This window comes from Notolepis coatsorum (genome assembly GCF_963971535.1).
Source record: "Notolepis coatsorum genome assembly, chromosome: 6".
Lineage (NCBI taxonomy): Eukaryota > Metazoa > Chordata > Actinopteri > Aulopiformes > Paralepididae > Notolepis > Notolepis coatsorum.
In genome coordinates, this window is record NC_140170.1 from 48,632,851 (window position 1) to 48,660,548 (window position 27,698).

Consider the following 27,698-nt stretch of genomic DNA (forward strand, 5'->3'; position numbering starts at 1 on the left):
CTGGTGCCCTGGCAGGTTCTAGCCCTACATTCATGGCTTCCACATGGTTCCCTTAACCCTGGTGCCCTGGCAGGTTCTAGCCCTACATTCATGGCTTCCACATGGTTCCCTTACCCTGGTGCCCTGGCAGGTTCTAGCCCTACATTCATGGCTTCCACATGGTTCCCTTACCCTGGTGCCCTGGCAGGTTCTAGCCCTACATTCATGGCTTCCACATGGTTCCCTTAACCCTGGTGCCCTGGCAGGTTCTAGCCCTACATTCATGGCTTCCACATGGTTCCCTTACCCTGGTGCCCTGGCAGGCTTTAGCCTGGCTGTACTCCTTGTGTCCTGCCCTCTTGTCCAGCTTGGTCCACAGAGAATTGGCCTTCCAGTTGCACACCGCCGTCTTCAGGGAGCTGTAGAAGGTGGTGTAGTCCAGAGGGTCGAGCTCCATCTGCCTGCACAGAATACTGAAGGCCTGGAGGGTCCCTTTACAGGTGGACGCCTTGACAAAGTTCTCAAAAAGCTGGCTGGCCTGTGCCATGCGCTCTTCCTCCGTCTCGCCCATCTTCTCTGGCGTTTTACTCCGTTTGGTCTCCTCTGCTTTTCTCTCTCGCACTCCTTCCTCCCTCCCTCTTGCTCCTCCAGTCCTCTCCTTAGGTCACGTTTGCGCGTTGGCCCCGTCTAGGAGGTGGCGCGAGTTCATGCTCAGTCGGATCTGAAATGGGGGAGAGAGAGAACAATGCAAATCCTTAGAGAAACACCAGAGACCAAATTAAGAGCGTAATGAAGGGATCGTCCCCAGTCATAATGTGTGTGTGGTTAGACACATGCAAGCGTTGACACTACATCTTACACATGCCTATCCTAATGAACAGGATCGACTTTGGAACCATAATTACATGCTGCATACAGTACACTACTTTGAAAACCTCATCCTTTAGGGGAGGGACATAGATGATGTTGAGCCATTTTAAAAAGCCCACATGTACAGTGTTGTGTAAAAAGATAGAAATCCTAGTAACAAAAGAGACGCCACATTCCAAGCAGAAGGAATGTCTGTAGCTGCTTGCACTGGAAATAGGCCAGAGAGAGGTTGGCTTGTTGCTCCACGTGGCCAGGGGGACACACGTAGCACTGAGTCTAGCCTATATGCAGTGGCTAGAGACACGCCGATTGTCTTATAATACTATACATATTATTGTTTTAGGCCAGTGGTCCTCAAGGTACTTCGGTGTAAATAACCCACGACTCAAGGTCAGAGCAAATCATTCATTGAAAACAGTTTAAAAGTTGTGGTTGAATATACGTAGACCAGATAGACTTGATCGAATAGAGTTAACTTGGTGCTAAAAGAACATTCACATTTAAAAAAATGTGATCTTATTTGACATGAAGGTCCTCGGCCGTGAGCTCACTCTACACCAGAGTGTCTGCCTGCATCTCCACACACTGAGCGTCACTGGTTCACACACAGTAAGTCTTTGGCACTATAGCCTAGGGCTGGGCGATATAACGATAACGATAAATATCGCGATATATTTTAATAATCGATATCGAATATCGAAAAGAAAAAAAAAAATCGAAAAATCGTTTTTTTTTTTTTTTTTTTGACCTGCAACAGGGCAGTTTTAAAACCAGAGACAGTGGACAGACTTGTCTTTCTTGCTGCAACTTAAAGTAATGGCTTTGCTTGTCCAAATGACAATACTGACCAAATTCAGATTTCTTTTTCTCTTGTCCATTTATTTTGTTTGCTTTCTAATTTAAAATACAGTTTGAAACCGTCTGTACACAGTAGGCTATGTGTGCTAGCAGAGCTAGTCTCCAGTCGCGAGTCACGGTGCACATGTGCGGTGGTTCGTCCACCAAAAAAGCGCCAAAAGATAGAAAAGAAACTAGCAGAGCCAGAACTGTTCAACTCCCCTGGAGCCACAGCCAGCAGAGAAGCCGGTTTACTTTAGCTTTTAAACCAGCTGCAGCCTGAGAACTGGAGTGTGAGGGGATGTAACACTAAAGATGGCGGCAATGACAAAGAATTGCTGCAAAATAAACATACATCTGTTGTTAAAAAAATAAAAATAAAAAAAGTTTTTTTTTGTTTATTTTTTATTTTTTTTATACTTATAACAATTCGATAATTATCGATATCGAGAAATAAAATAAAATTATCATATCGTTATCGCGATATGATTTTTTTCCATATCGCCCAGCCCTACTATAGCCAACAACAGCAAGTTGGCGAAGAGACACAGACATCATTCACTTACTGTAAGCTACTGTTTTTTGTTCACAGCAAAGATTTTTTTTCTCCCTCCTCCTCCGACCCTAATGAATGTTTGAAGGGATTACGACAAAGTGTGCACATGGAAGGGTTCAGCTGAGAAGAAGTCACGGGGGAACAAGACTGGGGCACATACTGTAGCTGCACAGTGTCTCTCTCTCCAACAAACACACACACACAGTCTCTCTAACACACACAGTCTCTCTAACACACACACAGCACACACACACACACACACAGTCTCTCCAACACACACACACACACAGTCTCTCTAACACACACACAGCACACACACACACACAGTCTCTCCAACACACACACAGCACACACACACACACAGTCTCTCCAACACACAGTCTAACACAGTCTCTCTCCTCCAACACACACAAATACAGTCTCTCTCTCCAACACACATTATCTCTCTAACACAGTATCTCTCTCTAACCAACACACACAAATACAGTCTCTCTCTCCAACACACATTATCTCTCTAACACAGTATCTCTCTCTAACCAACACACACAAATACAGTCTCTCTCTCCAACACACATTATCTCTCTAACACAGTATCTCTCTCTAACCAACACACACAAATACAGTCTCTCTCTCCAACACACATTATCTCTCTAACACAGTATCTCTCTCTAACCAACACACACAAATACAGTCTCTCTCTCCAACACACATTATCTCTCTAACACAGTATCTCTCTCTAACCAACACACACAAATACAGTCTCTCTCCAACACACACACACAAACAGTCTCTCTCTCCAACACAGTCTCTCCAACACACAGTCTCCCTCTAACAAACACATATATGGGCTAGATCCACAAAGAATGGATTGCACAGTGCAAGTTGCACCCTTACTTACTTACAATTCATTATGAATTGAAAATGGGGGACCCTGATGTAAACAAGATGAAAGTCTCTCTCTGGTCTGCATCCCCTTAACAATTGTGTGCATTGAGCCGTACTGTATTGTACCCATTCTGCAATCTGTTAATAAAGTTTTCATTCAATCAATCAATCTGCACGGTGATTGATTGAATGCAAATTTTATTAACAGATTGCAGAATGGGTACAGTACAGTACAGCTCAATACACACAATTGTTAAGGGGATGCAGACCAGAGAAAGACTCATCTTGTTTACATCAGGGTCCCCATGCATTTTCAATAAGTAAGGGTGCAACTAGCACCGTGCAATCCATTCCTTGTGGATCTAGCCCATATAGTCTCTCTCCAACACACAAATACAGTCTCCCTCTAACTAACAGTATCTCTCTAACACACAGTCTCCCTCTAACAAACACAGCCTTGCTCTCTCTTAACACACACATTATCTCTCTCCAACACACACACACACTTTAAATGCTTTTATGTCCACATAAATACAAAGTACATTAATGACATAAACACTAACAGTCACTCTCTCTCTCTCTAACACAGTCTCTCTCTAACACACAAATACAGTCCCTCTCTCTCTACCACAGTCTCTCTAACAAACAGTCTCTCCAACACACACACACACACACACACACAGTCACACACACACTCGCCCTCTAACAGTCTCTCTCCAGGACTGTAAAAAGTACCCAGAAATTATACTTAATTGAAAGTATGGGTACCGTCTCAAAATCTTACTGAAGTAAAAGTCAGAGTATCTGGCTAAAAACACACTTTAGTAAAAGTAAAAAAGTTTACTTTTAAATGTACTTAACACTTTGATTGCCTAAGGCTAAATTCATGATATACCATCCCTTGCCAGCTCTATTTGTCTATGGAGAAGTTCCCCTTCTTTGCAGGGCTATAACTTTTTAAATTCTATTGCTAAATTGCCATTATTAGGGCCCATTCAATGTCCTATATGTATTGTTCAGGGTGTATGAACGTTAAACTTTTTCATTCACATATTCATACTAAAATATGATCTAAAGTATAAGTATGTTTTCATCTCTTTCTGCAGCTTTCTCCAGAACGTGATTTATAGCCCCAAATGCATTATATTGATGATCAAATACAGTTTGATAGCAATCGGCGCGATATAAAAAAATCCAACTGGACGGACTTCTAGAAGTTACTACACGTCATCTGATGTTGACCGGATGGGCGAGGGGGCGTTTATAATTCCGTGGGCAGCATTATACCATTCATCTAATGTGGGTCAAATGTTCATCATAGCAGTTAGTGTCGAACACGGTAATATTACACGCTAAAACTCACCCCAGTCTCCGCGGGCCGTTGGGCGATCAGCGTGGGGTAGACAGTTTTCCATTATGGGATGTCGAAATACCCGGTCCATTTCCAGGTTGTATAATACTATATACGTCCAAATCATGTTGTTTATCGAGTTATTTGCAACCGATCGATGTCCAGTGTATCAAGATGGAGTCCCGGGACCTATAGCGAGTGCCCGGAAGTAATATGGGTGATCAGCACTTCATCCACATAACTTCCTGTTTGGCGCTTCTGCCGATCGGCCACCAGATGGCGCTCTTGAACCGCTAGAGGATTGAGAGGAGCTCAGAACTGTGTGTGAAGGCTGCGGATGGAAAATATGATTCCGATCACAGATTTTTGAAATATTGATATTAAAGACGAGTTACGGCGGAAGGACGCCTAAACACGTTTTCGGCACTTAAAGTGTTAAGTACTAAAGAGTAAAAGTAAAAAAAAAATTAATTTTATTCCGGGTCAATGACATCTTCCGTTTCATCCTCTTCATCACTCGTATCGTACTATCGTTTGTGGCCATCTTCTGTAGCTCCTCACTCTGACTGTCTATTCTTCTGATAGCAGGTGTTTAATCAAAGATCCCCGCTTTCTAATCGTGCACAAGGACCAATCAGCATTTTATAATAAAGTGTGGCCGCAGGATTAATAACGTTAGTTCGGCCAGAGAAACAAATATACTAACTCAAATAGTTGGACCTGTGAGGTTTGTACTTCGTAAATCTTTGTAAATCTTTAAATGTAAGGGGTAAAAACTATGTTTCTTTTCTCTGAAATGTAATTGAGTAAAAGTACAAGTATACAAACCTAATAATACTTGAGTAAAGTACAAATCCCCCAAAACAGTACTTAAGTATTGTAACGAAGTACAATTACTCAAGTACTAGTCCGTCTCTAACACTGGCAAATACAGTCCCTCTCAAACACAGTATCTCTCTCTCTAAACACACAGTCTCTCTCTCACAAATACAGTCTCTCCAACACACACCACACAAACAGTCTCTCTCTCCAACACACAGTCTATCTAACACAGTCTCTCCCTCTAACACACTCACCACACAGTCGCCGTCTCTCTCCAACACACAGTGCTTCGTAGTTCATACACAGAGAAAACAACGCTGAAATCCACCAGATTTGCATAGCAGACTGGACCCATTGTCTGTGTGGCACTAAGGTAAGCCCACAGTGCACAGTGTCTGGGGAAGTTGTGATCGGGACAACTTCTGTGGGTGCCGTCTAACTAAAAACACTCTAGTCACAGTACAATAGCTTCCCCATTCTTTCAAGTCAACTACAATTACGAGGTTTTCAGGTTTCCCCTTTCCTCCTGATGTCAGGATAACTGCAGGTAAGGTATGCGACTATACACAGCAACAAGACCAAGCTAGAGATGGTAATCATAAGAATATTCTAGCTCATTCTAGCCGTTGACTGACTGAATGGCTAATCAAGCAATAGGCTGTTTAGATGATGACAACAGCTTGAGTCTGTTTCACCTGCTGTGCAGAAATCTTCTTATACAGTAGTTTATCACTGATCTATAGCAACATGTCATTTTAGTGTGATGAGGAATTTTCACAAGAACCAGCTTTTCATATGAGGGACCAGGACCTCAAGGCTGGGAAACCCTCGCCCTGAATCACCAGCCGCTAGTCCCTCGCCTGGACCCAGAATCACCAGCCGCTAGTCTGGACCCAGAATCACCAGCCGCTAGTCCCTCGCCTGGACCCAGAATCACCAGCCGCTAGTCCCTCGCCTGGACCCAGAATCACCAGCCGGCTCATTCTCATGAAATCAATGATTTACCATGGCCGTGATCTTTTCTAAATAAAGGTTAGCATTTATTCAAGTAAACAAAACATAATATTAAAGATAAAAATGTGCTCCTTCTTGTACAATGAGTTTACTCATAACAATTAATTATTTTAATATTTTAGTACATTTTGTGCTTAAATTCTCATTACTGCAATGCGTCCACATTGATTTTTATGGAACATTGACTTAATTTTATATTTAATAAACTCAAAATGTTTCTCTAAAACTGTATTAATATTGTTTATTTATTTGTGTCATCAAGGAAATTATGATGAATTATACAATTAAATTTACAAATTAATGATTTTTTTGTGGAAAACATAATGTCCATGGATGCAGTTCTCATTCTCCGCAACAGTTTTCACCTTCCTGTTAAGACTACAGTATTTTTTAAATAAAGTTGTATTGTCCCATGATGCATCACAAAGAAGACAAGCTAGAAGATGGCTACTAGGTAAGTGAAGTCACCTCAATGGTTAACACTTAAAAGTTCTAATTTACCTCTTCAGCCCTTGTACACGACAAAATTGCTTCTCATTACTGAAACATGAAGTATTACTTGTTTGAAAAAAGTTTTGATCATCAATATTTGATCAACACAAAGGTTAATACGTTCCTAACATGTACCATGACATTTTTTTGCCAATGTCATCATGGCTTCTCCATTGTTAGCAAAAAAATGCTAACTCCTCTCATCCTCCGCAACACACTTCTCATATACCGCAACACTTTACTGGGTGTTTCAGTAATGAGAACTTCTCTTTCGGCAATGAGAATTTGGTAACACATCACATAACTTTGTCATTAAATAGTAATAATTGGTAACACTTCAACATTAAGTGTTCATAACGTTGTAATTACAAAATGTGTATCATCAACAGTTCATTTTGATGTAATTTACTAACTTTCCTGTTTCATTGCAGACAGTCAGCCACTGAGAAAAAGAAAGCGTTAGCAAAGGCTAGGCTAGCAAAATTCAGAGAAAAGGTTTACAACAACCCTGACCTGCTGGACGAGTACAGAAGGAAGGAGAGAGAGGTTAGGGGGGTTGGAAATGGTGCAGTCATTAGCAAACATGCTAGTTTATAGGAAGCCTCATACAAGCCATTTAGTTGATAGGATGTCCAGCTTTCTGGCCCTTACTAGAGGATGTGTACACACTCACACTTTGTAAGCCATTCAGTCCCTACTGTAGGACACACACACACACACACACACACACAGGGAGAACCCTACTGTAGGACACACATATGCACACACACTCTAACTCTAAGAAAGTCAGGCCCTACTGTAACACACACACACACCACACACACACACACACACCATACATAAGCCATCCAGTGCATAGTGTAGGGTCTGTCCATATATGTTTTTCCTAATTTTATTGCATGCTTCCTTTTCATTTCTAGATATCAAAAACGAAAGGAAAATGGTAAGATCAAGAAAATGGAAGATCTTACCTCCAAACAATATGAAAGGGAAAAAAAACAATGGAGAGAAAATTCGAACAGGCATTATGCTAAAAAGAAAACACTGAATGCCATCTTGGATTTGACCCCTCCCTCCATCAATGAGCCAGATGCCGCACAGGTACTGGAGCAAGATGTAGGCTTACCGGTACCACCAAGCCCCCCAGAACTGCCATCAAACTGCCCAACACCAGAGCAGACGTCCACCCCCAAAGCAAGAAGAAAAAGGAGGATGCAGGATGTCCAGGTAGTACCAAGCCCTCCCGAGCCACCTTTGAACTGCCCAACACCAGAGCAGACCTCCACCCCCAAAGCAGGAAGAAAAAGGGAGGCAACCATAACCTCACTGAGGTCAAAACTGAGGGCGACAAAAGATCAACTGGAAATCCAGTCCCGAAAATACTCTAACCTAACGAAGCAGCTTAGAAGGCTACAAGAAAAAAACAAAAAAGGACCAGCACCTTTGATAGGCACCATTGAGAAGAGAGCCACCCACCGGAGAGAGCCCAAGACCCTGCCCAACAACAGCCAGAGACGATTGATGGGACATGTTGTGAGTCGTTTCTTGCACCAGGATGACAACTCAACCGTCATCAATGGCAAAACAGGGGAAGTCCGCAAGAAAGGACAAGTGTTCAGGAAGAGGGCACTGACTGACACTATGGAGAGACTACATGTTACATTTCTCAGTCAGCACCCTCGCTACAAACTCTCAAGGGCTCAGTTCTGCAGACTGAAGCCCTTTTGGATCGTGAGACCCAACGTTTCCCAAAGAGAAACCTGTGCCTGCAAAATCCACGAGAATTTCCTATTCAAAATCAAGAAGCTTCACCAGCTTGGGATTGTTGCCACACCATCCACAACTGAAATAGTTGAGTCCTGTGTCTGCAGCTCAAGTGATGTGGAATGCATGTACAGAAGGTGCATTCAATGCCAAGGCAAAACCTTCCCTACAACTATTGATCCATCAACCAAGGGAAACATAATGTCCTGGGACCAGTGGGTTACCCGGACAGGTAAAATCACAAAAAAGGGAAAAGATGGTGCACTGGAGGAGACGAATGTCAAAAACACAGCACTGGAGAAGACACACACATCTATCGACAAACTTGTTGACCTCACTAAGGACCATGTAAATAAACTGGCCATTCATGTGTATAACATCCAGCACCAGTTCCAGAGGCTGAAGTCACTCAAGGAGAACCTTACTGAGAGAGGTGGCCGTCCACATTGATTACAGTGAGAACTACAGCTGTAAGTACACCAGGGAAGTGAAAGACACCCACTTTGGTGGCGGGAACCAGCAAGTGACGCTTCATACTGGGGTCAAATACCTGAGTGGGGGACGTGTGGAGTCGTTTGCGTCTCTGTCAGCGTCCCTAAAGCATGATGCTGTTGCAACGTGGGCTCATCTTAATCCAGTGCTCAAGTCCATCCGGGAGGAACATCCAGAAGTGAAGCACATCCATTTTATTTCAGATGGACCCACCTCCCAGTACCGCAACAAGACAGCGTTCTATCCGGCCTCGACAGTGCCTTTCATGAGAGGGTTTGAATATGTCACCTGGAACTTCTCAGAGGCATCTCATGGCAAGGGTGCCCCTGATGGGGTAGGGGGTGCACTCAAGAACCTAGCAGACGGGCTTGTTGCTTATGGAACTAGCATCCCAGACACCAACACACTGCATCAGCAACTGGCAACACACTCATCTGTAAGGCTATACATGGTAACAGAGGAGGAGATCATTTCGGCCCAGGATTTGATTCCTCCATCCCTGAATACAGACGTGCCCGGGACTATGAAGATTCACCAGGTAGGTCAATGTGACATGAGGTTGAACACGTTTGATTGATTGATTGATTGAAAACTTTATTAATAGGTTGTAGAATGGGTACAATACAGTACAGCTCAATACACACAATTGTTAAGGGGATGCAGACCAGAGAAAGACTTTCGTCTTGTTTACATCAGGGTCCCCCATTTTCAATTCATAATGACAAAGTGGGCAGGGGTGAGGTGGGTTCTAGGAGTAAGGTCAAGCAGTAGTCTGACCAGTTTGTTTTGTGATGTTTGTAATCTTGTTTTTAGTGCCTTTGAGGTGCTTTGGTACCATGAGGAGCAAGCATAGTCGTAGTACCCTTGAATGAGTGCTCCTGTTAAGTGTTTTAATTAATTAATTAATTGTCATAAGTTGGCTTAACTTGATTGATTCATATGCTTTTTTAATACATTTATTGTTTAATTTCTGTGTATAGCTGACATCTACAAAACCAGGGGTAATCCAGACCCGGGACGTATCCTGCTTTTGTGGCAGTGCATGTGGATGCTTTCTCCCAAAAGAGTGCTCCTTCATAGGAGCGAATGTGGAGTCAGATACGGAGAATGCAGAGCCAGGACCTGTTTTGGACGTGGGAAAGTGGGTCCTTGTGGAGTATGATGCAGAGTTGTTCCCTGGCACCATCACACAGGTATGTAGAACTAGTTTTAGATATGGACACTAGGTTACTTGTTAATGGTAAATCCTGAGTCCTGTTTTGTACTTTTTCTTTTACCTATGTCCTTTACAGATTGTGGATGATCAATATGAAGTTGACACGATGAATTGTGCTGGAGAGAACAAATTCTGCATTCCATCTCGGAGGTTCGATGGAGAGAAAGTGTGGTATTACTTGGATGACATCAAATGTGTCATCCCGGAGCCACTACCTGCCACATCCTCTGCACGTCATTTTAGTGTTTCAGCTGAGATCTGGGCTAAATACACAAAGAAGTGTGTGTAAATGCGTGTTGTGGGGTGGGGGGTTCTACAGGTCTAAGCATGTTTTATACATGACAACAATTTTGTCATGATTGTGTCCTTGTTTTTTATTTCATTTTGTACAGGCCTACTTGTTTTTAACAAGAATATACACATTTATCTTAGGCCTATATGGATTGTATTATCTAAGCAAGGTTCAGAGTTGCACATTTTGCTTATCAGGCCTATGTGTGATTGTTTGAGTTTTTTTTGTATTTATAGCACTTTTTGAAGTATATGACCTGAACCAGTGATTGTTCTATGAAAAAGGTTTTGTTTGTTTTTGTTATTATTCTGTATATTGATTGCATCTTATTGTATTTTTAAACAGAATGTTGTTAAACAGAATAAAGTTGAGTTGAGCTGAACAAATGCATTTTTCTTCTTAATTTGATTGACAGGATATGCAAATGCCTTAGTTGCAATTTTATGAAAGCATCCAGTAACTGCAGTCAGTGAGAGTTGGCAAGCCCTGAAATAATCTCTAATTAAAAAGGTTCACTGTGTTAACTTGACAAATAAGACAGTAAATTAGAGGTTTTCATAATTATGTAATTTGTTGCGTTACCTACATTTTGGGATGCAAGTAAAACTAGACAATTCCGTGCAGGGAAATTGTGAAAGTGTGGGTGATGCCTCTATTATGACATCATACTGTGACATCACAAATGTTCTAGAATGTTCTATTATGACATCATACTGTGACATAACAAATGTTCTATCTAGAATGTCTATTATGACATCATACTGTGACATCACAAATGTTCTAGAATGGTATATTATGACATCATACTGTGACACCACAAATGTTCTAGAATGTCCTATTATGACAGCATACTGTGACACAAATGTTCTAGAATGTCTATTATGACATCATACTGTGACATCACAAATGTTCTAGAATGTTCTCCCATTCATATGGACCAAAATGTCCTGTTTAAAGTCGATTTTTTGTAGCCAAACGGTGCGGTGAAACTTTCCAATTTTCTGCTTTGGTGTTTGTGGCTAATCAGACACACCAAGTGGTTTGCTTTGAATAACCAACAGCCTTGCTCTTAAGCCTCGAGTTGTGTCTGGCAACACTTAGCATACTTATTATCATTACCGAAATCATTAATCTCATTTCCGAAACCCATGTATCACAACAGCTGTTAATTTAATGTTTATTGAATTTAGTGAACAATTATAATTTGATTCTAAAGGCATGTCCATGATCTATTTGTTATGTGCTTTCATGTTTACAATGACATTTTAAGACAAATTCAGGTTTCCATGAAATATCACAAAAATTAGGTTGTCGACTGCAGAAGGTGTTGCGGTAATGAGAGTAATATGACAAACTATTCTAAAAATGATTATTTAAAAATATATATTATTTCATAGTTTCAGGTATGCCTGTTAATAATCAATTAATCAATTCTTAAAACTTTGAAAATGTATACACTTTTCTTATTGTCTTGAAGTTTTAAGACCGTTGCGGTAATGCGAATTTGAAGGACTTATTTTGGAAAATGTGTTCAAAAAGGTGTTAAATTGTAAATAAATATTTTCTAATTATTATTCACATATACTCTAGACCTGGCTTATAGTGCTTGAAAAGGAAATTTGTTGATGCAAGTTTGTTAAAAAAAATTATGTTTGAAATTTTGAAATCAAGATTTCATGAGAATGAGCCAGCCGCTAGTCCCTCGCCTGAACCACCAGTTACTACACCAACAAGGTACCCATGTACATGTCGGGGTACTTACCAAAGGTCAGTGAACACCCAGATTCGGCTCAAACAAGAGACTAAACACGTTTTGCAATTATGCCACATCAATGTGGAACGCCCTACCCACAGCCGTAAAAAAAATTGAATCCCTACCCACCTTCAAAACCGCTCTCAAAGAGCACCTACGGGAGGCTGCAATTCGAAACTGGCCCCCGTAAATGTCCGAACACCCTACTAACCCACCCACCCCCTCCTAATGTACAGTTCCCTCCCCTTGTATGTATATATTTACTGTTAGGATCTGTTTAACAGTACTGTATATTTGCATATCTTCTACAGTATGTCACAAATGTAACAGTACTGTATATCTGTTAGGGGTGTAAAGGTACACGTATCCATACCGAACCGTTTCAGTGTGTACCGTACCGAACGAATACAATGGTACAGTATGTTAACCACTAACGAGCGCCCACCAGGGGCTGTTTTTTTCACAATCTAATATAATTATTATTATATATATATTTTATTTATCACCAGTCGCTAGTCCCTCACCTGGACCCTGAACCACCAGTCACTAGTCCCTCATCTGGACCCAGAATCACCAGTCGCTAGTCCCTCACCTGGACCCAGAATCACCAGTCGCTAGTCCAGGGGTCGGCAACGCATGCGGCTCTTTAGCCAATCAGCTGCGGCTCCCTGGCCATACAAAAATTAAAAAAGTAATTTTTTATTTACATTTTTTAATATAATAATAAATAATAATTTGTATAAACTTTTGACTGTATGACTTCAGGCTATGGAACCATTGTGTTTTCCAGCTCCTACCTCTCATCTGGAACCCAAAAACAGGAATTTGGCGACCGGTCAACACAATCTTTTTTTATTTCAGTGTTCAAACCTCTGTTTCTCCAATACATGAGCACTCACTCAGTGATTTTTCTTTATCGACTGAATGTTACCTTTCAAGAAGAGACCGGACTCATGCATGTGCTATAAGTATAAAGTATAAAGCTAAGCTATGCAAAAAAGTTATGAAAATCAAATCACTTAAGTTTTCTGCAAAATGGGGGGTCTGCTTAAGAGGTTACTCACACGATGGCCTATGAACTCCATACCCTGCACACCACTGTCCAGCCGGCCAGTCAGTCAGGCATCTGAAGCTTAACATATCCTAGATAATATCTCTGTCAGCGTCACACTATCGGGTGTCTATCTTTATACGCCTATCAGTATTACTCTCACTGCCACAGTCATGACATCTCCTGTCCCAAGTGGACCTTAAGCACAGATACTCTTTCACTCACTCTCACACAGACACTTAACACTTTCCACTAGGTCTGAAACAAGAGCCCTGATGTACGAATCAACTGGAACACTGCAGTTTATGATTTGGAAATTGAGGGTATCTGTATGTGTACGTATACACAATAATGCATCCTATTTGTACACAATCATTCCTTCACACACATTTGGACAAACTCACAAAAACCACTGAAAGGCACAGGCAGACAAACCCACAATTCTTAAAAGGGGGCACTTCAGCAAAACACAATGCTGAACATATTAACACACATCCCCAAACTGTAAACACATTAATTTATTCTGACAGTTTTGAGAGTTAATTTTGAGGGTTTGAATTATAATGTCCTCCAGTGAGGTAATCAGAGGACACTAAATCCTTGTGTTGTGTTAATTACAGCTTGATGAATGAAATGATGCTGATGAAAAAGAAGACAGACAAATTACAACAGGAGTAAATCATTTTGCTTCCTTTCTTTTGCCTTACTGATGAGATATCTTTGTTGTAATCAACAGCACTACACAGCACAGCCGGGAGAAGATGTACAGAGGTAAATAACATGAGAAATGAAAGACAAGACAACTATATAGTAAGGAAACCATGAAAGCTGAACATACACCATGTCTCCGCATTGGCTACCACCTACCAGTATGTCATAATTTACTAGAAAACACAGATTCTTAAATACATATCTGACCCGCTTCCACCCTTTGAACCATGTAGAGCTCTTAGAACAGTTAGAACAGTTAGCAGATAACCTAACTGTTCTTAAGAGTTCAAACAAATCATGGTGAAACAGCATTCAGTTATTATGCTGCACATAGCTGGAACAAACTTCTGGAATAATCTTCCATCTTCCCAAACTCTGAATATTTTTTAAAACTGGCTAAAAACCTTTATGTTCACCGCTGCCTTTCTTTGAAATTAGGGATGCTCGATATTGGCTTTTTTACCGATACCGATATACCGATATTGTCCAACTCTTAATTTCCGATACCAATATCAACAGATACCGATATATGCAGGGTTTCCCCCCCCAAAAAACGGAATAATGTCAGGTAATTAACATTACATATCTCTTTATGCATACTTTTTACAATAAATAAAATCAGAATTTGTTCTTACTTGCCTGGGTAAATAAAGGTTATAGAAATGTAAAAAAAAAATTAAAAAAAAAATAAAGATTGAAAACAGATACAGATATTTTCCGATATCACATTTTAATGCCAATATCGGTAGGCCGATAATATCGGACATCCCTATTTGAAATAGAATTTCTGAGTGCAGCACAATAATGACAAACACTTTGACTTGTATTATTTTGTATACTTCCTTTTATTTATGTAAATCACTTTGAATTGCCCATGTTTGAAATATGTTATACACTTGCCACACCTCTAGTACTATACAACTATATCTCACAACAGATATGAGAGATAGAGGGAAGGGTTAGGAGATACAGCCTGAGCTAAATCGTTAAACCTTTCACTGCCACACGACAGCCGGTTAACCCTTTCACTGTGACAATACAGAAGGTTAGCCCTTTGGCCTTTACTATCACACAACCGACGGCGATGCTCCATCATTAGCATCATTAGCTCCGCGGAGCTAATGATGCTAATGATGGAGCATCGCCGTCGGTTGTGTGATAGTAAAGGGTTAACCTTCTGTCGTGTGGCAGTGAAAGGGTTAAGGTCGTTTTTTGGATGAGGTCCAGAGATCCGCTCGGCACTACTACTGTCTGGCCTTAGCCGACCACCATGATGCACGACCCAGTGACCAGTCAGGAGAAAAATACCCTTCTACGTGACTTGACTTGTGAATCCACACACACACATTCCTATTCGAGTGAAAATCTCCCAAGGGGTTTTCAACCGTTAAATGTGTGTTTTGCACACTTGCATGTGCACGTTGTATACACACGGAGACAGAAAGTTATGGGAAAGTTCACGGCCTTGCAACACTATATATCCTCCCCCAGTATTGTGCATTGTGGGAGGTTTGGTACAGGAAGGGTTTGGCAAGGTATATATTTATGGTTTATTTATTTCCGTCTGTCAGATTTATGTACAGTATATGGATGGATGTCTGTCCATTCGTCAGTCTGCATGTGTCTGGCTTCTTTCCAGATCTACGTAGATCCATCAGCAGTTTAAAAACACACTCTCGGCCGAGCAGGAAACATTAGACATGGGATCGTTTTCATATCTCAACTCCTCATCTGTTTCCTATTTAACCGTTTTTTTTCTTCTTTTCTCAAAAGGCATGAACTCCACAGAAGCATGCACTGCAGTGTAGAATAACTGATTTAATACATCTGTGTCATTCACTGACGGAGGACACAGAATCGTTGCGTTAATTACAGCTCAATGAAACAATGTTTATGAAAAGAAATTAAGGATTGCTATAGGGATTGTCATTTTTCATCTACATCGTTTCAATGAGCTGTAATTAACACAAAGATTCAGTCTCCTCTGATGACATCAGTGGAGGAGATATTCAAACTCATTAAACTAAATTAATGTGTGCAAAACTGTTTGAGCCTTGGAAAATGTGTGAGATTATGTGCAGAATAAGTGGGTTTTGGTGGGTGGAGGGGTAAATCATTGTTGCATTTCAAATAAGGGGATAGGATGTTAAATACTGCGACAGTGTACCCTCTCATCCATCCTTATATCACCCCCACATACAGTAGACTCACAGTATTCTAGGACACAATATGCCATCGTTTCAATATCCTGGTTTACTACTGGCAACTAGTAATGGTTCTTAGTTGTGGGTAAAGTATACTGTACATAGCCGTTTGTCACTCATTGAAGGCTATTAACACAAAATGAATGTTCACCAGGGTCGTCCTGCCCACAAGACAAATCAGGCACTGCGCTTAGCGCCCCCAACCAATCAGAAATTTGTTTCGAAAGATACATTTTTTTATGAGTATTGGAATTAATTAATCAAGGCCTTCTTCGTTATTAATTTGGTCATAGTGAGGCCAGTCAGCCACCCAAGAGCCCCTTAAAACATCAATCACCACCACATCAAAAAATATTTCAGTCGGCCAATCAGAGGGCCCCCTCGAAACATCTGCAACACAAGTACATGTGAAGGAGTAACGAAATACATTAATTAAGACAGAGGGTATTCATGTGTGCATACAGCACTAAAGGACTGCTCTTATTGGCTGTATAGTGGATGAAGCTAAGGACAGCTACTCATAGGAAGACCCTTCCTAGTTCCTAGTTCCATGCCTCACAAAATATCAATTACACAAAAAGGCTATTTAAGTCTCTAAAATGTGACAGAAAAGTGTGAGCCATTCAGCAAACAAAAGAAAGAGCTGCTTCCTGTAGAATCTGATGTCTGTCTCGCCTCTCAACAGGAGAAACCAGCATCACTATTCTTAACAGCCTCTCAACAGGAGAAACCAGCATCACTATTCTTAACAGCCTCTCAACAGGAGAAACCAGCATCACTATTCTTAACAGCCTCTCAACAGGAGAAACCAGCATCACTATTCTTACCAGCCTCTCGACAGGAGAAACCAGCATCACTATTCTTAACAGCCTCTCGACAGGAGAAACCAGCATCACTATTCTTAACAGCCTCTCAACAGGAGAAACCAGCATCACTATTCTTAACAGCCTCTCAACGGGAGAAGCCAGCATCACTATTCTTAACAGCCTCTCAACAGGAGAAGCCAGCATCACTATTTTTAACAGCCTCTCAACGGGAGAAGCCAGCATCACTATTCTTAACAGCCTCTCAACGGGAGAAGCCAGCATCACTATTCTTAACAGCCTCTCGACAGGAGAAACCAGCATCACTATTCTTAACAGCCTCTCAACGGGAGAAACCAGCATCACTATTCTTAACAGCCTCTCAACGGGAGAAACCAGCATCACTATTCTTACCAGCCTCTCGACAGGAGAAACCAGCATCACTATTCTTAACAGCCTCTCGACAGGAGAAACCAGCATCACTATTCTTAACAGCCTCTCGACAGGAGAAACCAGCATCACTATTCTTACCAGCCTCTCAACAGGAGAAACCAGCATCACTATTCTTACCAGCCTCTCAACAGGAGAAACCAGCATCACTATTCTTACCAGCCTCTCAACAGGAGAAACCAGCATCACTATTCTTAACAGCCTCTCAACAGGAGAAACCAGCATCACTATTCTTAACAGCCTCTCAACGGGAGAAACCAGCATCACTATTCTTAACAGCCTCTCAACAGGAGAAACCAGCATCACTATTCTTACCAGCCTCTCGACAGGAGAAACCAGCATCACTATTCTTACCAGCCTCTCAACGGGAGAAACCAGCATCACTATTCTTAACAGCCTCTCAACAGGAGAAACCAGCATCACTATTCTTACCAGCCTCTCAACAGGAGAAACCAGCATCACTATTCTTACCAGCCTCTCAACAGGAGAAACCAGCATCACTATTCTTAACAGCCTCTCAACAGGAGAAACCAGCATCACTATTCTTAACAGCCTCTCAACAGGAGAAACCAGCATCACTATTCTTAACAGCCTCTCGACAGGAGAAACCAGCATCACTATTCTTAACAGCCTCTCAACGGGAGAAACCAGCATCACTATTCTTACCAGCCTCTCGACAGGAGAAACCAGCATCACTATTCTTAACAGCCTCTCAACGGGAGAAACCAGCATCACTATTCTTACCAGCCTCTCGACAGGAGAAACCAGCATCACTATTCTTAACAGCCTCTCGACAGGAGAAACCAGCATCACTATTCTTAACAGCCTCTCAACGGGAGAAACCAGCATCACTATTCTTACCAGCCTCTCGACAGGAGAAACCAGCATCACTATTCTTAACAGCCTCTCGACAGGAGAAACCAGCATCACTATTCTTAACAGCCTCTCGACAGGAGAAACCAGCATCACTATTCTTAACAGCCTCTCGACAGGAGAAACCAGCATCACTATTCTTAACAGCCTCTCGACAGGAGAAACCAGCATCACTATTCTTAACAGCCTCTCGACAGGAGAAACCAGCATCACTATTCTTAACAGCCTCTCGACAGGAGAAACCAGCATCACTATTCTTAACAGCCTCTCGACAGGAGAAACCAGCATCACTATTCTTACCAGCCTCTCGACAGGAGAAACCAGCATCACTATTCTTAACAGCCTCTCGACAGGAGAAACCAGCATCACTATTCTTACCAGCCTCTCAACAGGAGAAACCAGCATCACTATTCTTACCAGCCTCTCAACAGGAGAAACCAGCATCACTATTCTTACCAGCCTCTCAACAGGAGAAACCAGCATCACTATTCTTAACAGCCTCTCAACAGGAGAAACCAGCATCACTATTCTTAACAGCCTCTCGACAGGAGAAACCAGCATCACTATTCTTAACAGCCTCTCAACAGGAGAAACCAGCATCACTATTCTTAACAGCCTCTCAACAGGAGAAACCAGCATCACTATTCTTAACAGCCTCTCAACAGGAGAAACCAGCATCACTATTCTTAACAGCCTCTCAACAGGAGAAACCAGCATCACTATTCTTAACAGCCTCTCAACGGGAGAAGCCAGCATCACTATTCTTAACAGCCTCTCAACGGGAGAAACCAGCATCACTATTCTTAACAGCCTCTCAACGGGAGAAGCCAGCATCACTATTCTTAACAGCCTCTCAACGGGAGAAACCAGCATCACTATTCTTAACAGCCTCTCAACGGGAGAAGCCAGCATCACTATTCTTAACAGGCAGCTGTGGTCGGAGGAGCAGAATCCAGCCAACATTCTGGAAAAAAAGAGTTGTAAAGCCTAGAATTAGAGTTCTGCAATCTATAGAAAACATTCCCATGTCCTCAAAATTGCTCTCTTTGCAAGATATGAAGGCCTCAAACAGTTTTGATTTAAGCCTCATCTGTAATTTTGAGGTACTTCGCTCCACTACTCTAGATGAGTCAATTGGTGTCAAGCCAATTGTCTTGGGAAGTTCATGGATTTTGTTTACAGACAACATTGCCACACATTACGGTACATTATGGATTTAGGTGTGCAATAGCCTGAGGTAAGGGAACTTGAGTGCACAAGTCGCAGGTAAAACAGGAATTGTGTGTCAGTAGTAGGGCTGCAACTAATGACTAATTTGGTAGTCGACTAATCTGCCGATTATTTTTTCGATTAGTCGACTAATCGAAAACCAATGTAAACAACAAAAAAAAAAAAAAAAAAGGATTTTTTTTTTTTTTTTTTTTTTTTTTAATTCCCTATCTTTGTGAAAGTGGCTTCTCAGCTCTGGTCCAGCTGAAGACAGAGCAGAGGAACAGATTGGACATTGAGCATGACCTCAGAGTTGCTTGTCTACCATCACCCCAGACTTTGAGACTCTTGTCAGGACCAAACAACAACATCATAACATGATGATCCCATAGCAAATTAAAATAATGACTCATGAAACATTTGAATTTGGATCGTTAAGCCACTTTAAATGAAAATGTATTTGAAGAACAATACAGCAATCACTCATAACAAGATAAATAAATTAAATAATACAAATTAAAGTGGAAGTGTACTTTAAATAACTTTTGTTTGCTGTGTGTGAGAGGAGTCCGTGTGTGTGTGTATGTGTGTGTGTCTTACTCTGATCGCTGTGTGAGTGAGAGGAGTGTGTGTACTGTGTAATTTGTGTGTGTGTCTTACTCTGATCGCTGTGTGAGTGAGAGGTGTGTACTGTGTAATTTGTGTATGTGTGTGTGTCTTACTCTGATCGCTGTGTGTGAGTGAGAGGAGTGTGAATGTGTGTGTGTCTTACTCTGATCGCTGTGTGTGAGAGAGAGGAGTGTGAATGTGTGTGTGTCTTACTCTGATCGCTGTGTGTGAGTGAGAGGAGTGTGTATGTGTGTGTGTCTTACTCTGATCGCTGTGTGTGAGTGAGAGGAGTGTGTATGTGTGTATCTTACTCTGATCGCTGTGTGTGAGTGAGAGGAGTGCGTGTGTAATGTATTGTGTGTCTAGTCTGATCATCATCTCCTGCAGGGGAACAATGTTTTCAATGTCCAAAATGTGCTATGGAATCATCATGTTATGATGTTGTCTGGAACCCTGAGAAGCCACTCTCACAAAGATAGGTAGTGCACAAAAAAAAAAAAAAAAAAAATTAATGACTAATCGACGCAACAATTTCTCGTCGACGATTTTTTATAATCGACGTCGTCGATTATGTCGACTAATCGTTGCAGCCCTAGTCAGTAGGTCACTAGAGAGAGATCACGTTTACACTGTGACCGTCTTTCCAACCATATGATGCTGTTGTTCTAATACACAAAACTGATTGTAGCTCAGCAGTCCGTACCACAAGATGAGGCTGGAGATGACTAGTTCAGATCAGTGACACACATACTGTAGCCTAGGTGGGTATTTGGGGACTCGCATCCATTTTTGGAAATGGATGCGAGCCCACTTTGGGGTGCGTCCCAAATAGAAACATGTTTGAATAGTCTCACAGCAAAAGCATTTTCCAATATACTGTATGATGAAAATGTCCAATTCCTGATAGTAGTGTAATGTTAGATACTAGATACCATTTTCTAGATTTCCTTCTCTGGGAAAATAAAGAGAAAAGATGAAGGTAGACATGACAGTTGATACAAGTGACGGTATCCATTACCAGACAGGAGAGGTCTGGTTCCACACGTCTACTCAGGTTACTTGGAAATTAGAGGGTAGGCATTTGTAAAATCACCCAGCCTTTAAAACCTGCTTCTTTAGTTGATATAAACAGAAATAAAGGTTACTCTTGGACACCATTAGGCCTACTGCAATCTGTTGATAAAGCATGGCTGAAATCCCATCTACATGAGATGCATGTTTGCTCATACAACATAATGATAAAGAAATACTCCCATACTTCCTAAGAAGAGCACACAACATAATTAAGGACAGCACACACCCCCAACACAGACTCTTCAACCTCCTGCCATCAGGCAGGCGATATAGGAGTCTGAAAGCCAGAACTACGAGACTGACAAACAGTTTCTACCCACAGGCCATCAGACTCTTGAATGCCTATCTATTTTACCTTATTTTCTAACACTCGCTTGTATTTAAATATGTTTAAGTTAAGTACTGTGTGATTTTTTGTGAAGGTGGACTAGCAAAGTAAGATTTTCATTGTATGGCAAACTGTCGTTTTAACTGTGCATATGACAATAAACAATCTTGAATCTTGAATCTTGAATGTTAAAATGTCCCATTGCTTCTAATGTGCAGATCAAAAGGTCTTTGTTACCACTCTTTCATTATCCACTGTCTAACGAGTGTTTCATGTTTTCTGTGCATTTCCTAGAAACTGATAGAGGGTTCAGAGTTCACCGTATGCTCCAGTTTAAAAAAAGAGACCGTTCAAAAACGGAAACACTTTAGTTCCTGATGGGAAGAGCTCTCATTATGTCACTCAAAAGCCTGCTATGGAAAGATATTCGGCTGGATATGATTATGGCAGGGTTTGGAATGTTTGAATTGATAAGATTAATACAAGCCAAAAACGTGCAATTTACATTAAGTCCAACTGAAAAAGCAGTAAAAAGAAATAGCAGTTTCCATTAAAAGTCTTAACAGTTTGACTTTGATCTCACATTCGTTAAGTTCCCAGGGAGGAGGGGCAGACAGCACTAGAAGAGAGCGAGAGAGAGCAAAGACAAACGGAGAGTTCGAGTATTGGGTGGGAAGGCGTGGGAGAGATCACAGGAGCCACTAAATAAGGAGGAAGTTAGTATATTCAGACGGAGAGGCATGTTGAATATGATGCCGATTATCTCCAGCGTTGGCGGTTTCCTGTCCAACAGGAAGTATCAACGGCTGGAATGTCAAGAGGACCGAGCGTGAACCTGCTGCCTTCTTCCAGAACAGCAGACTAACATGAACCTGCTGCCTTCTTCCAGAACAGCAGACTAACATGAACCTGCTGCCTTCTTCCAGAACAGCAGACCAACATGAACCTGCTGCCTTCTTCCAGAACAGCAGACTAACATGAACCTGCTGCCTTCTTCCAGAACAGCAGACTAACATGAACCTGCTGCCTTCTTCCAGAACAGCAGACTAACATGAACCTGCTGCCTCCTTCCAGAACAGCAGACTAACATGAACCTGCTGCCTTCTTCCAGAACAGCAGACTAACATGAACCTGCTGCCTTCTTCCAGAACAGCAGACTAACATGAACCTGCTGCCTTCTTCCAGAACAGCAGACTAACATGAACCTGCTGCCTTCTTCCAGAACAGCAGACTAACATGAACCTGCTGCCTTCTTCCAGAACAGCAGACTAACATGAACCTGCTGCCTTCTTCCAGAACAGCAGACTAACATGAACCTGCTGCCTCCTTCCAGAACAGCAGACTAACATGAACCTGCTGCCTTCTTCCAGAACAGCAGACTAACATGAACCTGCTGCCTTCTTCCAGAACAGCAGACTAACATGAACCTGCTGCCTTCTTCCAGAACAGCAGACTAACATGAACCTGCTGCCTTCTTCCAGAACAGCAGACTAACATGAACCTGCTGCCTTCTTCCAGAACAGCAGACTAACATGAACCTGCTGCCTTCTTCCAGAACAGCAGACTAACATGAACCTGCTCCATAGTCCCATCTGATGTGTTTTAAATGTGTTTAAATGTCTGGCTATTATAAGCACTTCAAACTCTGAATTTACCTGTAGGAGGCCATATCAAATAATGATAAGCAATGTTGGGAGTTGCTACTATCACTTAAATGAAAGTAGAGGTTCAAAGGTGTCTTGATGGTTTAAAATAATTTCATGCTAGTTAGCAGCTAATATGGAATTGTGAATATTAAACGGGCTTGACGCAACCCATTTGAATGGCCAATCACTTTTTTTTTCTTTTTTTACTTTCTTTTTTTCCCCCCTTTCTTTTTCTGTTTTCTCCCATCCCAATGTTAGTCGTTATGCCAATTCCCAATCCCCCTACCTGGTCGTTGCGTGCTCTGCCCCCTACCGTCGGTCTGGGAGGGCGGAGACTATCACATGCTTCCTCCGACACATGTGTAGCCAATCCCCACTTCTTTTCACCTGGCAGCGCGGACTCTCACTGGGGGAGTGTAACGTGTGGAAGGTCACACTACCTCCCCCAGGATCCGACCTCGCTGTGCAGGCGCCCCGACTGATCTGTAGGAGTCGCTGTTTTACACCCTCTAACACTGCCAATTGTGTTAGTATGGACTGTCGGCCAACCCGGAAGCACCACAGCTGGATTCGTTCCCACTGTCTCTGTGGTGGTGGGCAGACGCTTAAACCGCTGCGCCACTCGGCCAATCGCTTTTAAATTGCAAATAATCCTGGGAACCAATCATGGTTGCTATTGCCCAGCTGGCCATGCTGTCATCCAGGAAATGCTAACTAATAATGTGAAACTTGTATTATGAGTTGATACATCTAGTAATGTACTGTATGCACACAAAAAAAATTGTGTGAGCTAAGAAGTGTCATGTTTGGGCTTGGGGTAAGATGTCACAGGAAGACATGAGGGGAGAAGGGGGGGCCGAGGCATTCATAGATCCTTGCATTCTCAATGAGGGCAAAGGTGTAGGGATGCTGCCAAGCCATTTTCAGTAGTTTATTGAACAGTTACGGTGGAAAAACCATAACAAACTAATTGTTATTCAATATACAAATTTTTTAATGTGTGTTAAAAAAAACACGTGGAGGGGATCTGTAAAAACTGCACTAGGAAAGAGTCTGCACCATGTGACTGATTGTGTAAAGCACTGAGCAGTAACCAGAGACAAAAACGTGCAGGATTTGAACACACATATTTTAAAATGTCTTTGGAGGTAAATAAACACCATTATAAACATCCAACGTCCCAGACTCAGTCACAAGCTATAAGGTTTAACCCTTAACTATCACACAGACGGTTAACAGTCTGTAGTGTGGTAGTGAAAGGGTTAACCGTCTGTAGTGTGGTTGTGAAAGGGTTAACCATTTGTTGTGTGGCAGTGAAAGGGTCAACCTGCTGTATTGTCGCAGTGAAAGGGTTAAACAGGACCTTCTCAGACTTTTCGACCATATTGAGTTCAGGTTCATTTCCCAAGAAAAGCGAACTACTTCCTCCCATGAATCATTTCCAGCATCCTGTGTATTTAGGGGACGGTTTCATCCGTTAGCTTTAATGGGCGCTAGAGTATATATATATATATATATATATATATATATATATATATATATATATACGGACAAAATAAGTATGTCATCATCAACAAACTAACCCAACCGCTGCCAGGAAGATGTCCCTGCATCTTTTGTCAACAGCTCTGAACTCCAGCGCCTAATGAAAACAGTGTAGTACAGTATACGCCACTATTGTAGTCATGTGGGGGATCACCCAGACTCAGGGGTGACCGATTTCAGAGCCTAAAAAATCACTGTCCTGCTTAGGGTTGGGGCCGCAGTGATGTCCAGTAAAGAGAGCCTACGGCGTTGCCCAAAACACCACAAGTAGGGCTGCAACATCTAATCGACTAATTGACAACTAATCGATTGTAAAAAAAATAGTTTGCAATAGTTTTATAATCGATTCGTCTATGTTATATGATGCACCTCCATGGCCTGTTGTTGAAGCCATTTGATGTAAAGACTTTTTTGCAAGTTGTTTGAAAGAGCATTGTACAAGATGAGTAATAAAAAAAAATTGCATACATTTGAGCTTTTTATCCGATTACTAGTTTCATTAGATTAATCTACTATCAAAATAGTTGTTAGTTGCAGCCCTAAGTCACAACAAGTATATAACAAGTGTTGTAAAAGAGCTGGTTAGATGGGATTGAAATTGCATTATACTGCATGTCCCTTATACATAAAGGGGGAAGAGAGATCAAAATATAAAGGGGGAAGAGATATCACAGAATATAAAGGGGGAAGAGAGATCACAAAAATAACTGATAAACTGCTGAAAAGTGCTAGTTATGCTAATAGCTTCTCTAGAGCAGTGGTTCTCAACTGGTCTAGCCTCGGGACCCAACATTTCCCTTAGTCATTAAGTCGCGACCCACATTTTTTAACCACTATGAGTTATTTAAAAAAAAAAAATGCAGTAATACACAATCTTTCATGCACTGTTAAAAACATAAAATAAACAGAAAAAAGTGCAACAAAAGTGCAACTAGGGCTAAAAACCCAATGCAATAAAATAATAATAAATAATATATGCTTCTTAGCAGATTTCTTAGCTTAACATAACAGACCTACAGTAAGTTTGGGGGAACTAATGGGATAACTGGGGTTGCAACAAAAGTGCAACTGGGTCAATGACGTGACGCCTATTTTTTCTGTCCCACTGAATTTCTTACCTTAAAAAAAACATTAAAATTCATAAAAAGTTTACATGTATCTCTAATACCTTCCCCATATACAGACCCACTCTAACTCCTCCAAACATTTGAGTTATTGGTAATTTTTCTGCTACCTGAAGTGTCAAATGTCCATGTGGGGCGACCGTCCAGCATTGACTTCTATTTGGACAACCGGCTTAAAATCACTTTAAATCTATTTAAATATTTCCCTTGCCCTATTTGGCATAATTTCAAACATGTTTTGCATTCATTGACAAAATGATGAAGCATTTGCACATATACTTCAATCATAATATACAAACGAATGTTGTCCGCATATGTTAATTTTATGAAATATCATCTGGGGCGACCATCAAGAAAACACAATTGTGGGACTTTTATTTTGAAACCACCTCAAGGACAGGATGTTGCATCAGCCAGTCACATGTGAGGGACCCAGAGAAACAACTAGCAGGTTAGTTAGTCTCTTTCATATTGGCAAATAAATCTCTTTTTTAACTGCTGTAATGTAGTTGCCACTTTTGGATGTCTTGTGGGACGACCGCCCCAAAACTGTGAATACGTTTGATCTGAAAATCTATATTTTGATGATGAATTTGATAGTGACATGTGGTAAGAGCTAGCTAGTTTGGTTTCTGTAGCTAATGGTTAGCCTGTAATATTTGACTGACCTTAAAAACATCATCTGGGCGACCGAGTATCATGTGGGGCGACCACTGCTGAGTGTTTTAGATGATAGATATATGTCCTGTATTTGTAGTTTCTGTATATTTATTTTTTATTCATGATTTATATACATAAAGTTCTTTGTTTTAGCATATCTCTTTGTATACTTTAACATATTTTTCAACATTTCTGTAATTTTTCATTCCTATTTAGGAATCAATGTTTCTTTTTTAGTATTGTACAATCTTACGAGAATTCTTTTTAAACGGTATAGCATGACATTCCATTTAGGTAATTGTACATGTATTAGTCATGTTTAACTAGTTTAACCTATTTTCTAGATGGCACAAACAAGCAAACAGAAGACTGCTCACTACAGACAGCGGGTCAATGCAGACCCTACAGCAAGAGCCGACTATCTTTCCAGGAAAAGAGAAGGTAATTATAGGTAGGTAACATGCAGTATATTTTTCTCTGGTGTATTTCAAACTGTCATGTTAGTAGGATTAGGAATGACCTTTTCTGTAATATCTTGAACTTAAGTTTGTATGTAATTTAGCCCACCAGAATCAGTATCACATTATACACCATTGTTTCAGCTACCAGAGAAGAAAACAACAGGGCAAGATTCCATATGTGAAGTCAGATGAGCTATCGGAGAGGGAGAAGGCTGCATCCAGAGGTTACAGGGAGAAGGAAAAAGATGGAAAAGGCGATGCTGGACCTGACACCACCATCCATGGAGAACACTCCACCAGTTCTGGCTGGTGTAGTAGTAGAGAAGAGCAGCAGGGCAAGCTGTGGTGGATCCCCTACCTCTAAATGAGGATTTGAATCACTAACATTTACTTTGATTCTACAGTAGGTTTAACATCCCTTGAAACCATAGGTTATATATCCAGCTCATGATCAACAGTGACATATTTCAACAATAAATGTTCAGTGGATTGCACTGTGCAACATCTCCATTATAATCTGATCAAAGTTTGTTTCGTGTTTGATATATCTTTGGGGAATGTTGACTGTAGGAGCCAAAGCTATATTGTATTGTATGAATGTTTATATGTTTATTTTTATAACCTTAC

At 41.2% G+C, this 27,698-nt stretch overlaps 1 protein-coding gene across 1 annotated transcript in view; it reads right to left on the bottom strand.

The window, feature by feature from the left end:
• The window catches only part of mical2b (microtubule associated monooxygenase, calponin and LIM domain containing 2b), a 217,785-nt gene that overhangs the window by 163,323 nt on the left and 26,764 nt on the right, over positions 1-27,698 (bottom strand). Inside the window, 1 exon segment of the mRNA XM_084315549.1 lies at positions 287-700. Within this exon segment, the coding sequence (XP_084171675.1) occupies positions 287-550 (264 nt within the window). The 5' untranslated portion in view covers positions 551-700.